This window comes from Mytilus trossulus, chromosome 1 (assembly GCF_036588685.1).
Source record: "Mytilus trossulus isolate FHL-02 chromosome 1, PNRI_Mtr1.1.1.hap1, whole genome shotgun sequence".
NCBI classification, from domain to species: Eukaryota; Metazoa; Mollusca; class Bivalvia; order Mytilida; family Mytilidae; genus Mytilus; species Mytilus trossulus.
The window spans coordinates 33,031,690-33,046,684 of NC_086373.1; the positions used below are offsets into that span (position 1 = coordinate 33,031,690).

The 14,995-nt window shown below is 33.8% G+C and overlaps 1 protein-coding gene across 3 annotated transcripts in view; it reads right to left on the minus strand.

The window, feature by feature from the left end:
* Positions 1–14,995, minus strand: part of LOC134722047 (regucalcin-like) — a 21,393-nt gene continuing 6,398 nt past the window's right edge. For all 3 annotated transcript variants that reach the window (XM_063585500.1, XM_063585484.1, XM_063585492.1), the window contains exons 2-6: positions 5,837–6,001; positions 5,262–5,441; positions 4,619–4,834; positions 1,121–1,264; positions 1–424 (exon numbers count right to left, since the gene is read on the minus strand). In XM_063585500.1, the coding sequence (XP_063441570.1) occupies positions 219–424; positions 1,121–1,264; positions 4,619–4,834; positions 5,262–5,441; positions 5,837–5,993 (903 nt within the window). In that variant the 5' untranslated portion in view covers positions 5,994–6,001 and the 3' untranslated portion in view covers positions 1–218. The remainder of the gene's footprint in view (positions 425–1,120; positions 1,265–4,618; positions 4,835–5,261; positions 5,442–5,836; positions 6,002–14,995) is intronic.

The following is a 14,995-nucleotide window of genomic DNA, read 5'->3' on the forward strand; positions in this document are numbered from 1 at the left end:
TTTTGATGCTTGAAACAATTGAGGTTCATAAAAAATACATATAAAAAATATTATGCCCATTCAAACTGTTATGATCCAAATGGTTATCCAATATCTTGAATTTCACACAAAGCAGCACCCTGCAAGAATACGAATATGTAATTATAATGACTATAATGATACGAAATATTATTGAAATTGACTCGTAAATATATGCATGATCAACATAATGTTTTCAACTATCCTTCAAACTGAATAGGAGGATTTCCTTTCGCCCCAAGATCAGTCACTTTAAACACAGATCCAGACAATGGATACTTTGATATCTCTTCCTCCGGGCATCCGTATCGACTGCATGTGACGAACATCTCAGCGTAATCTGGACCTCCAAAACAGCAAGATGAGGTTCTGTGTGCTGGCATATGGATTACACTTAGACTTTTACCTAAAGAAAACAGAAAGGCAAATTGATGCATCGTTAACTGTACACGTATAAATATTATTTGTGCACATGGCCTATTTAAATTCAATACAGTTGACCAGTATCACTTATAATCATAACTGGCGTATTTTTAATTGATGACGTTTTTTTTTTATAAAAAAAAGTATACAGTTATCTGAAATTTTACAAAGGTGTGTAACTTTGAATCATCGAGTTCAGTCACTGACAAATAACTGTATAGAGCAAAATAAATTACCCCCGAGCATACCCCTAAAGGGTCAAACTAAGATCTAAAAGCAAACAATATAAAACAATGCCCTCTAAAAAAAGACAACCCCCATAAAAAAAAATTGAACGGATCTCTACTGAGTTCGGCTTTAAAAGGGGTGCACTTGGTGCCCATAGGAATACATACAAGACGTCAGTAAACTTTACTGCCGAAACGTCCATATTTGTTACCAATGCGATAATTTACATCTTTAATCAAGTTTCGATTAATATCATTATTTCGTAGTTTTAGTTTTCTTTCATTATTGTAAATTGTTTATTTGTTATATGGATATCTTTTTGGTGTGTGTTAGTTTTCGACGCTTGGATGTTTCTTAATTAGAGTTTGTATTGTTCTCAATTGTGCTTTTTATTTTGATTTCCCTTGTAACATAATTGTTGCATCCCTTACTTCATGATTTTTCTACAAACCTGTGTCAGGATCGAATTGAACAACTCGTCCACCAAAGAAAAAAGCAACCCATAATTTTCCATCAGTGTCCATGGTCATACCATCAGGGACTCCTAGTATACTTTCCGTTCCTGGTTCAAATTTAATGAGTGTCTGTTGGTTTTCTATAACAGAGATATATGACTACTTGTTATAATACTTTAATGACATAGTTTACAAGAACTCCACACCTGGAAAAAGTGTACATGGGTGTGGTACAATAATCGAAGACGTAGTTTCCTTTGTCTGAAACACGTTTTTACCCATATCGACTGTTAACTTAATTTGAGTTATAACTGAATGGCAAATCTGGCTAATTATCGACCCTGACCTGAAATTGTGCCTTACAACATGTATCGTAAGCAAATAATATTTGCCCAATTTCTGAGAGCATTTTCTAGGGCGACCGTTTGATTTCCGTGGGGGGATCTCTTCATCATTGATAATGACCTATTATCTTAGGTCAGACCTAACCTCAAAACAATGATTTATATAGAAACTATAGTCGAATACTAGAGTATTAATGTGAGTATATGAGTAACATTGAAGTAACCCTGAGCAAAAATCTCAGAGTACCAAATTCTAATCCACCCTATGGAGTTGATGATTAATGGCATGGCCAATTTAACTGCTTCGTCTTAACCTAGGGTAGACGAGTTTATTAATACATATGAGGATGTATGCAAACTAACTGATTTTCCTAAGTCATGAACCTGTTATTTAGTGGATGTTGTTTGTTGGTGTGGTTCACAAATGTTTCTCGTTTTTTTTTAATATAGATTAGGACTCGTTTTTATATAGATTAAGCCTTTGGTTTTCCTGTTTTAATGGGTTTACCATAGAGTCATGTTTGGGGTCCTTTATAGCCAAAGCTCCGTGTTGAAGGCCGTACTTTTACCTCTGATAGTTAAATTTTTACACATTGACACTTGGATTGATAGTTGTCTCATTGATACTCACACCATATCGTTTTATATCTATTAACAGAAACACATTAATCTAGCAAACGTGTCAAACCATTTAGACCTAAAACGACCTTCATTCTGTTACATATGCCATCCTTTTTCAACATGCATGCATATTTTGTGTGTAGCCTATATTATTTTGAGCTTCTTGGGCGTAAACGCACTGAAAAGGTTTAAAACATGCAAGTTTAAAACAAAAATTCTCATAAAACAAGCACTTTGATTGTTACAGATATAAATCTTAGCAGTTGAAGTGCATTATTTTCTTAACCTAGGACAGACGAGTTTATCAATACATATGAAGATGTATGCAAACTAACTGCTTTTCAGGAACCTGTTATTTAGTGGCTGTTGTTTGTTGGTGTGGTTCACAAGTGTTTCTCGTTTTTTTTTATATAGATTAGGATTCGTTTTTATATCGATTTAGCCTTTGATTTTCCTGTTTTAATGGTTTTACACTAGAGTCATGTTTGGGCCCTTTATACTTTGTTGTTCGGAGTGAGCCAAGGCTCCGTGTTGAAGGTCGTACTTTTACTTCTGATAGTTTACTTTTTACACATTTATAATTGGATTGATAGTTGTACCAGTTACTCACACCATATCGTTTTATATCTATAAACAGAAACACATTAATCTAGCAAACGTGTCAAACCATTTAGACCTAAAACGACCTTCATTCTGTTACATATGCCATCCTTTTTCAACATGCATGCATATTTTGTGTGTAGCCTATATTATTTTGAACTTCTTGGGCGTAAACGCACTGAAAAGGTTCAAAACATGCAAGTTTACAACAAAAATTCTCATAAAACAAGTACTTTGTTTGTTACAGATATAAATCTTAGCAGTTGAAGTGCATTATTTTCTTAACCTAGGACAGACGAGTTTATCAATACATATGAAGATGTATGCAAACTAACTGCATTTCAGGAACCTGTTATTTAGTGGATGTTGTTTGTTGGTGTGGTTCACAAGTGTTTCTCGTTTTTTATATAGATTAGGACTCGTTTTTTTTTATATAGATTAAGCCTTTGGTTTTCCTGTTTTAATGGTTTTACACTAGAGTCATGTTTTGGGCCCTTTATACTTTGTTGTTCGGAGTGAGCCAAGGCTCCGTGTTGAAGGCCGTCCTTTTACCTCTGATAGTTTACTTTTTACACATTTAGAATTGGATTGATAGTTGTCTCATTGGTACTCACACCATATCGTTTTATATCTTTTAACAGAAACACATTAATCAAGCAAACGTGTCGAACCATTTAGACCTAAAACGACCTTCATTCTGTTACATATGCCATCCTTTTTCAACATGCATGCATATTTTGTGTGTAGCCTATATTATTTTGAACTTCTTGGGCGTAAACGCACTGAAAAGGTTCAAAACATGCAAGTTTACAACAAAAATTCTCATAAAACAAGCACTTTGTTTGTTACAGATATAAATCTTAGCAGGTGAAGTGTATTATTTTCAACAACATGTTCCAAAGGCTCACGTGCAAAGGCTTCCCTTTAGCAGAATATATTTATGATTACAGTTGAAAAATGAATCATGTCTTAATTTAAGTTTATGATACCTAAAATTAAAATTCTCCTAAATCAAATTTGTAAAACCAAATTTATTCTCATGATATAAACTAAATTTTCTTCGTTATCTTTTTAATTTATTCTTACCATTTCAAATTATCATTCGGTGTGTCGTGAGTTTAAGTAACGCAATAACATTTCGAAGGTTTTATCAAAAACACAAGTAGAAGAAGGACACACAACAGCCTTAGAAAACTTAAAAGAAAAAACAAACAACGGTCCAGTTGACAAAAAAAAACCAAAAAACCCACATCAAATATAGATAACAAGTGCTCCGAAAGGGTATATCGTTCCTGCAAAACTAACCCTATAGAGTATTATGTAAAAATTGAGAATGGAAATGGGTAATATGTCAAAGAGACAACAACAGCAGAAGGTCACCAACAGGTCTTCAATGTAGCGAGAAATTCCCGCACCCGGAGGCGTCCTTCAGCTGGCCCCTAAAAAAATATATACTAGTTCAGTGATAATGAACGCCATACTAATTTTATATTGACACGTTGTGTCGTGGGTATAAGTAACGAAATAACATTCCGAAGGTTTTATCAAAAACACAAGTAGAAGAAGGACACACAACAGCCTTAGAAAACTTATAAGAACGAAAAGACAAACAACGGTCCAGTTGACAAAAAAAAACCCATAAAAAACCCACATCAAATATAAATAACAGGTGTTCCGAAAGGGTATATTGTTCCTGCCAAACTAACCCTCAAAACATCAAAAACAAAAACATAACTTTGTACATGCACCCATTTGATAGATAATAAAATAATCATATAATATGTATATTGTAATATCTAGTTACAACACTACAAATCGTTCTGGTAGAAATTGGTCAAGTTATATTTTCCCAGCTGTAAATGAAGGATATTCTAGTAGTATCTTTCCAAAATGCATGACTTATATATCCGTGTTATTAAATGTACTTACTAATAGTTCCACTGTTTATGTCATAGTCAAACACATAAATACATCTTGGAATGGAGTCGATGAAGTACATGGACTTGTTGTCAGCTGACCAAGCTAAACCATTTGCACAGTCCAGGTTTTCTAAATGCTTTTTGACAGACCCGTCCTTGTCGAATGAATACAAAGAACCTTGACCTTTCTGTATTATACCTGGTGGATTTTCCATGCCCACCGTACCTATAAAGATTGATTGTGATGTTAAAATGTTCTTCAACCCTATTTCATATATGATAGATCATGATAAACCATAGTGTTATAATAGTACTGAGGTAAGTATGCACCCTCGATGAGAGGTAGACTAATCATTATCTGAACACTGTTGCTCATATACAAGTATGAACGGAAGATACAAACTAAGGCAATTTGGAATCAGATTACCCGTTTAAGCATTTTTGACTCAAAAGCATGTTTTGAATAACTATAGCCAATACGGTATCTCAATATATATATACTCGATGTCTGTCTAATATCGGAAGACTTCAAGTAAGAATGATTTTGTATAAACATACGTTTATAAGATGCACTTCGTAAGAATTAAAAGTACACAGCGATATAAGTACCTTCTTTTGCCTTTATCTTAGGTTAAACCCGAGCAATAACTTACCTGCCCATAACCGACCACGGGCATCACATTTTCCATCATTAAATCTGGTCGGTTTGTCCTGGTCCACTTCATGTAAAACAGTGACTTTCTTGCTGTCCCATTCCAGACGAGAGATTGTTTGTCCCAAACCAATTATAACACCACCCTTTTTTGACGGTATTACAAATCCTATCGTGTTGTCTGTAAATATAATAAATTATTAATTATAAAACCATGATATACCGGTATCATATATATATTCATCTTTCGCGATGAGACATTTACAGTGAGCAGAATGTTCTTTACAACGAATTCTAATAATTGAAAATATAATCACTTACATGTTTCTAACACAAGCAAGCTTTTCAGGGGCGGATCCAGCCATTTTAAAAGGAGGGGTCCCAACCCAGGATAAAAAGGGGGTTCCAGCTATATGTACCCATTCAAATGCATTGATCGGCAAAAAAAAAATTATTATTTAAATGCACAAAAAGGCACAAGCCAGGGCCGACCGTTCGAGGGCTTTATAGCCAGTCAAGGTCGTTATATATATAAAAAAGTAAGTAAGTATTTAAAATGTGCAATCCGTGACATACCCAATGTGATCTTCTGCACTTCCTTTGTAACGGAGTCCCAGCGAGAAACACTGTTTGCATATATATCTACATAGAACAGAGATTTGGAAGCTTCGTCCCAGTGAGGACCTTCTCCTACCGTGAAACAGGCATCTTTAACTACAACTTCTACGGGCATTTCTTTTCCTGTAATTTAGTAAAAAGTTTTATTGTATAGCAATATAATATTTTCCACAGAAAGTAACCAAAAGTTAGCGTGCAATAAATTCTATTATTGCACTAGTGCAATAAATCTTCAAAATTCATGACGTCATCAACGACAAAACGTTAGTTTATACCAATTTATACTAACAAATATTATATTGCTATACAATAAAAGGGTTATTGCATGAATATTGGGGAATATTGTCCCTCGTAGAACATATATTGCACTCGCAAGCTCATGCAATATAAAATTCTACTCGGGACAATATTCCCCAATATTCATGCAATAACCCTATAATATAATGAATGGTAACTACTTATTAACTATGGTATTTTTACTGACCTCAAAAATATTCTGCATAAGGTAAAAGTCTTATAAAAACTTTTTTCCAATTCGGAAGGTGCTTTGACATTCATATTATTTATCTCCTTGTCCCGAATATGCATGCAATATTTGCCACTGCACGTTTAGCAAATAAACAACAACACACATATCAATATATATATATATTTTGTTCAATGGTGAAAGCATTAGATTTTTTTTATTATTTTGTTAGTTTATTTGGTTTAATGCAGTGGTAGCATCGTTTATTGAAACATAACAGCTACACAGTTTTCATAATGATGAATAGCTGATACATTCAATTATGGCTTGGCATATTCTTGCGTTTATTTGCTTTTATCATATGTTTAGTAGTAAAAACAGTAGTTTTGAATATTTGATAAAATCCATATCGCGCAACTTTGATGCGCACCCTTTATCGCATACACTTTATCACACCCCTACTTATAATAAACAAAATATTTTTTGAACAGCAGCACGCACATTGTAAGTTAACCCAGGTGCTTTTGATGCGTAATTGAGCAGTTATTTTAAGGCTTTTAAAACAAGACAAATGTAGAACTGAAGGTAACCCAGTGCTATGGACCAGAAAACAGTTCATATAATATAATACTCTGAGTCTCCTGTTGAAATATATGATAAAGCGTATAAAACATGGCAAAATCCGTATCACATGCCGTATCACCCTCGACCAATATCATCCCTTGGGCTTAAATGCCCTTGGGCTGATATTGGTGTCTCGGAATGATACGACATATGATACGGATTTTGCCATGTATTATTCTCTATTTGTTACTTTTATTTTTTGGGAAAAAAATACTGTCATGTTTACCTAACAGCGTAGTAAGTTTTAAAATAGTAAAAAAAAAAACCAAAAAAACACACCATGGCTTAAATTGCGCAACCAAAACAATATTGACAGTGACGGTAATATTTGATGACTTTACACTTTTTTGGCAAATATGATTACAGTTATTTTAATTGTACTTCTTCCCACTTTTTAACCCCACTAAGTCACTTACCTGAACTGTATTACGTCATGTCATCGTTATCAGTCACGCAAAAGTTTATCAAACTGCTTATCAGTACTGAGTCAGACCACGATCTAACGTTAAAACTACTTTTTGAGGTAAATAATAAAGTGTATGTGAAATTGTATTGTTGTCTCGGGTTGATACGTATGTGAAGTCGTGTGATTTTCTTCATTAATTTTACGGATTACGCTTGACCTTCAAAGTTAACATGGCAAAACGACCGTCTTTTAGATATTTTGTCATAGGTCTTGTAGAAAGGTTCTAGTGCAAAACAAAAGAGAGGCAATAAATTTCAAAGAGACAGTCAAACTCATAAGTCGAAAACGAACTAACAAAGCCGTGGCAAAAGATATGAAAATGACCAAAAAGACAAACAACAGTATACAAAACACAACCTAGAAGACTATAGACAGAACAAACCCCATCAAAAACCAGGTATGTTCTCAGGAAGGGTAAGAAGGTCCTGTTCTTCGTGTTACTCAGGTTATTGCAGGAGTGACTTTGACCATTGTTTTTTTTCTTGCACCAAAGAAAATTTCATGGAGTGTTTGTATACTGGTTTGTATCATTAATGATATCTTCTTAACAAATCATAACGGTGGTAAAATATGGTCAACTACAAATAATGGAAAATAATAGTACCATTCATGTATAAGACTTTTCTGTCAAACGGTCTCAGAGGAGTTGCGATCACAAGGTGTTTATTGTCACAAAAGTCCAGTAACTCCTGTAAAACTGATCGATTCAAATGGCAGTACTGTATGGTCAACTACACACGATGGCAAACAATTCTACCAAACTATATGACGGAGCTTCATGTTAAACGAACTAACGAATTGCCTATTCATTCAAGGTGTGTTTGTCACAATTCTTAACAAGAATGTGTCCATAGTAAACGGATATCCCATTCGCACTATCATTTGGACCATGAAATTAGGATATTAGGATCAACACTCTAATTGGCAATACAAACGATCATATCACAGGGAACATGTGTACTTAGTTTCAAGTTGATTGGACTTCAACTTCATAAAAAAATACCTTGACCAAAACTTTACGCTGAAGCTGCACAGACAGACGGATGGGCGGACGCAAAGACAGAAAAACAGAATGCTCCTAGTTGGGGGGCATACAAAAATCGTTAAAGTGCCATAACTCCTGGATGGTTGGGTAAGAACTATGGACTAAAATGTTCACCTACGTGATACATGATGACTATCAATTCTACCATATGTATACATACAAGTGCATGCTTTCAGTAAAACTGTACTGAGCAGTTGGGTTCAGAATTGGTGTTGATGGTTCAAGTGATGTTATTGTTACAATAGTAACACAAAATTGTCTTTCTTTTGTATATTTACAGTTAAAGCTTTATCAATCTATTTTTTATTTTGTTTTAAATATCGGCATTACTATTTAAAAAAAATAATTGTACTGGTCAAAAATAAAATATTATTATTTTTTGTATGTATTGTCCCCTATAAATATGTTTCAATGATGTCTTCTTTGGTAATATTAAAAGCATTTTAGTTGTGTAATACAATAAATGTCACCTCATGCACTTTGTAAAATTCCACAGGTAGTTTTATTCACACCTTTTTGGAAATTTATGTTTATATAAGTGGTAAACAAGATTTTTTATTGGACTGCTCGACATAATGTTCAGTTAGTGCATGAACATACTACATGTAGTTTGAAAAGAGGAGGGGACGTTTTTCTTTAAAAATCCCTTATTAATCCCCACAAAAAATACATGCGCTGAAATGTCTCTTCTGTATAAAAAGAGGGACGAAAGATACCAGAGGGAGAGTCAAACTCATAGATAGAAAATAAACTGACAACGCCATGGCTAAAAATAACAAACAGACAAATAAAAGTACAGAAGACACAACATAGAAAACCATAGACTAAGCAACACGAACACCACCAAAAACTTTGGATGCAGGCGCTCAAGGAATGTTGCTACATAGAAATGGAAAGTTCAAAATTGGTGAGCTGAAATCATCTCTTTTGTCGTAAAGTTTTGCTTTCAACCCACCCCCATTGTCAATTTCTATGTGAGTCAAGATGTGAGGCAGACTTAGCTGTTTATGTAGTATCCTTTATCTCCAGGTCAAAATATGTTGAAATTATTATACGTCGTATACCAAACATGAATGTTAAATTGAACTCACCACTGCTAAAAAAACAATAATAAATAAAAACATTTATCTTCCCCGAGTGGTTAGTATTTATATGTCATAACGAACATGGAAATTAATCTATAATAACCATGACAGCCCCCTCCCCAACAAAAAGAGAGAATATAACTTCTGAAAATTTTAGCTATATACGTCCCCCCCCCCCCACCAAATCTTCTGTAAAGTTAAAAAAAAAATGTCCTTTAGTTTCATGTGAACCTTTTTTTTGATTTACTAATCAGAATCAAAGAATGACTCTTGGGGACTTGCTTTTCGTCTGATCGGCACCACATAAGCATCGTTTGTAGAGGCGCATCCTTGCCTATCCTCCTCCCTTGAATGTTTAGTAAAAAATCCAAAGAAGTTTACGACAAAGTTGTAGAAAATCGATGATTTATCATACAGTGGTTTCAAATGGAACAGTGTGCTCAAATGCTGTAATGTTTGCCACCTAAATACAACTGTAAAATTAAGGAGGACCGCGTGTATACAAGATCAACAAACTATTAAAAGTTGTTTTAAAAACATTTTGCCAGGGGAGAATAATTTCAAAATAGGTATTAAGGTATCAAAGATTGTCTCTGGAGGGTAGCAAGTACCTAAAAGAAAATACAACATTACTCATATCGACAGAAAAGTATAGTATTATGTTATATATTGCCACTGTTAACAATAATATTTTGATAACCATTAATAAGGACGTTATAAAATGCTTCCTACGAATATGTATATAAAAGAATGTTGTGCTTTTATATATATACTATAAACTGTTACAAAAGAATGTTGTGCTTTTATTTACACTATAAACTATAAACACCTAGACATCTGACAAGCTGAATTATTGCATTGATTTTAAATCTGACGAATCTAAAACTATTCTGAAGAATCTAAAACTATTCTGAAGAATCTTAATTATTCTGAAGAATCTTAAATTATTCTGAAGAATCTAAAATTATTCTGAAGAATCGAAAATTATTCTGAAGAATCTAAAATTATTCTGAAGAATCGAAAATTATTCAGATTTTATCTTTTAAAAAAGTATCGATTTGCCGTGATGTTATTGTCATGTACGTAGAGTCCAAGTTGAAAACTGGTGTTTGAACCCTCTTCATGTACTACCATCAGAACTAAAAAAACCGAGAACACAGAGGTAGTTTACCCATGATAAGAACAGGACGCATAGACCACAATATTTATTTTCGGTCAACGTAGATTTGTTTCTCATGATTTAAGCATTGCCCCCCTTTTCAACGAAAAATAATTAAGATTTTTTTTTTAATAATTTTATATATATTCCTTTAATCAAATAATATCAATTGCATGTGTGAATATACTTTTTTCAATATTCCACGTGATTACTTTTAAAAGTCACATACAATGCGTATGTCTTGCTAAAAATGATTACGCCTTACAGTGATATCAAACACACCCATACAGGTAACAAAATATGAGAGAGTATTTAAACTTTTGGAGATGACCCCTATATATCATATCGTATTAATATTCATTCAACACGAGCGCCAGCAGTAGTGTCGACTTTTCTAACACGTCTATTAATAAACAAAATATTTTTGAACAGCAGCACGCACATTGTAAGTTAACCCAGGTGCTTTTGATACGTAATTGAGCAGTTGTTGAGGCTTTTAAAACCAGACAAATGTAGAACTGAAGGTAACCCAGTGTTATGGACCAGATAACAGTTCATATAATATAATACTCTGAGTCTCCTGTTGAAATATATGATAAAGCGTATAAAACATGGCAAAATCCGTATCACATGCCGTATCACCCTCGACCAATATCATCCCTTGGGCCTAAAGGCCCTTGGGCTGATATTGGTGTCTCGGGATGATACGACATATGATACGGATTTTGCCATGTATTATTCTCTATTTGTTACTTTTATTTTTTGGGAAAAAAATACTGTCATGTTTACCTAAGAGCGTAGTAAGTTTTAAAATAGTAAAAAAAACCAAAAAAAAAAACCACCATGGCTTAAATTGCGCAACCAAAACAATATTGACAGTGACGGTAATATTTGATGACTTTACACTTTTGGCAAATATGATTACAGTTATTTTAATTGTACTTCTTCCCACTTTTTAACCCCACTAAGTCACTTACCTAAACTGTATTACGTCATGTCATCGTTATCAGTCACGCAAAAGTTTATCAAACACCTTATCATTACTGAGTCAGACCACGATCTAACGTTTAAACTACTTTTTGAGATAAATAATAAAGTGTATGTGAAATTGTATTGTTGTCTCGGGTTGATACGTATGCGAAGTCGTGTGATTTTCTTCATTAATTTTACGGATTACGGTTGACCTTCAAAGTTAACATGACAAAACGACCGTCTTTTATATATTTTGTCATAGGTCTTGTAGAAAGGTTCTAGTGCAAAACAAAAGAGAGGCAATAAATTTCAAAGAGACACTCAAACTCATAAGTCGAAAACGAACTAACAAAGCCATGGCAAAAGATATGAAAATGACCAAAATGACAAACAACTGCAGTATACAAAACACAACATAGAAGACTATAGACAGAACAAACTCCATCAATAACCAGGTATGTCCTCAGGAAGGGTAAGTAGGTCCTGCTCTTCGTGTTACTCAGGTTATTGCGGGAGTGACTTTGACCATTGTTTTTTTTTTCTTGCATCAAAGAAAATTTCATGGAGTGTTCGTATACTTGTGTGTATCATTAATAATATCTTCTTAACAAATCATAACGGTGGTAAAATATGGTCAACTACAAATAATGGAAAATAATAGTACCATTCATGTATTAGACTTTTCTGTCAAACGGTCTCAGAGGAGTTGCGATCACAAGGTGTTATTGTCACAAAAGTCCAGTAACTCCTGTAAAACTGATCGATTCAAATGGCAGTACTGTATGGTCAACTACACACGATGGCAAACAATTCTACCAAACTATATGACGGAGCTTCATGTTAAACGAACTAACGAATTGCATATTCATTCAAGGTGTTTTTGTCACAATTCTTAACAAGAATGTGTCCATAGTAAACGGATATCCCATTCGCACTATCATTTGGACCATGAAATTGGGATATTAGGATCAACACTCTAATTGGCAATACAAACGATCATATCACAGGGAACATGTGTACTTAGTTTCAAGTTGATTGGACTTCAACTTCATAAAAAAATACCTTGACCAAAACTTTACGCTGAAGCTGCACAGACAGACGGATGGGCGGACGCAAAGACAGAAAAACATAATGCTCCTAGTTGGGGCATACAAAAATCGTTAAAGTGCCATAACTCCTGGATGGTTGGGTAAGAACTATGGACTAAAATGTTCACCTACGTAATACATGATGACTATCAATTATACCATATGTATACATACAAGTGCATGCTTTCAGTAAAACTGTATTGAGCAGTTGGGTTCAGAATTGGTGTTGATGATTCAAGCGATGTTATTGTTACAATAGTAACACAAAATTGTCTTTCTTTTGTATATTTACAGTTAAAGCTTTATCAATCTATTTTTGATTTTGTTTTAAATATCGGCATTACTATTTAAAAAAAATAATTGTACTGGTCAAAAATAAAATATTATTATTTTTTGTATGTATTGTCCCCTATAAACATGTTTCAATGATGTCTTCTTTGGTAATATTAAAAGCATTTTAGTTGTGTAATACAATAAATGTCACCTCATGCACTTTGTAAAATTCCACAGGTAGTTTTATTCACACCTTTTTGGAAATTTATGTTTATATAAGTGGTAAACAAGATTTTTTATTGGACTGCTCGACATAATGTTCAGTTAGTGCATGAACATACTACATGTAGTTTGAAAAGAGGAGGGCACGTTTTTCTTTAAAAATCCCTTATTAATCCCCACAAAAAATACATGCGCTGAAATGTCTTTTCTGTATAAAAAGAGGGACGAAAGATACCAGAGGGAGAGTCAAACTCATAGATAGAAAATAAACTGACAACGCCATGGCTAAAAATAACAAACAGACAAATAATAGTACAGAAGACACAACATAGAAAACCATAGACTAAGCAACACGAACACCACCAAAAACTTTGGATGCAGGCGCTGCAGGAATGTTGCTACATAGAAATGGAAAGTTCACAATTGGGGAACTGAAATCATCTCTTTTATCGTAAAGTTTTGCTTTCAACCCCCACCCCCATTGTCAATTTCTAGATGTAAGTCAAGATGTGAGGCAGACTTAGCTGTTTATGTAGTATCCTTTATCTCCAGGTCAAAATATGTTGAAATTATTTTACTTCGTATACCAAACATGAATATTAACTTGAACTCACTACTGCTATAAAACAATAATAAATAAAAACATTTATCTTCCCCGAGTGGTTAGTATCTATATGTCATAACGAACATGGAAATTAATCTATAATAACCATGACAGCCCCCTCCCCAACAAAAAGAGAGAATATAACTTCTGAAAATTTTAGCTATATACCCCCCCCCCCCCCCCCCACCAAATCTTCTGTAAAGTTAAAAAAAAATGTCCTTTAGTTTCATGTGAACCTTTTTTTTTATTTACTAATCAGAATCAAAGAATGACTCTTGGGGACTTGCTTTTCGTCTGATCGGCACCACATAAGCACCGTTTGTAGAGGCGCATCCTTGCCTATCCTCCTCCCTTGAATGTTTAGTAAAAAATCCAAAGAAGTTTACGACAAAATTGTAGAAAATCGATGATTTATCATACAGTGGTTTCAAATGGAACAGTGTGCTCAAATGCTGTAATGTTTGCCACCTAAATACAACTGTAAAATTAAGGAGGACCGCGTGTATACAAGATCAACAAACTATTAAAAGTTGTTTTAAAAACATTTTGCCAGGGGAGAATAATTTCAAAATAGGTATTAAGGTATCAAAGATTGTCTCTGGAGGGTAGCAAGTACCTAAAAGAAAATACAACATTACTCATATCGACAGAAAAGTATAGTATTATGTTATATATTGCCACTGTTAACAATAATATTTTGATAACCATTAATAAGGACGTTATAAAATGCTTCCTACGAATATGTATATAAAAGAATGTTGTGCTTTTATATATATACTATAAACTGTTACAAAAGAATGTTGTGCTTTTATTTACACTATAAACTATAAACACCTAGACATCTGACAAGCTTGTCTTTTCATATATATAGTCTGTTTGGGGATTCCCTTTTTGGTCATTATACTCTTTTGTCGTTTCGTGGATAATGACGCGTAACAAAAATATTTCAATATAGCACCATTAGACATTATATTGTGAAGGTAAGGTTGTAACGATTAGCACCCTTAAACTAGAGTATTCCAGGAGACTTCCAATATTATTACAGATTATGGGTACTTCAAGTGCAATCTGAAGCACAGACCTATTGGATGTTTTTTCGGCATGACAGCTAGG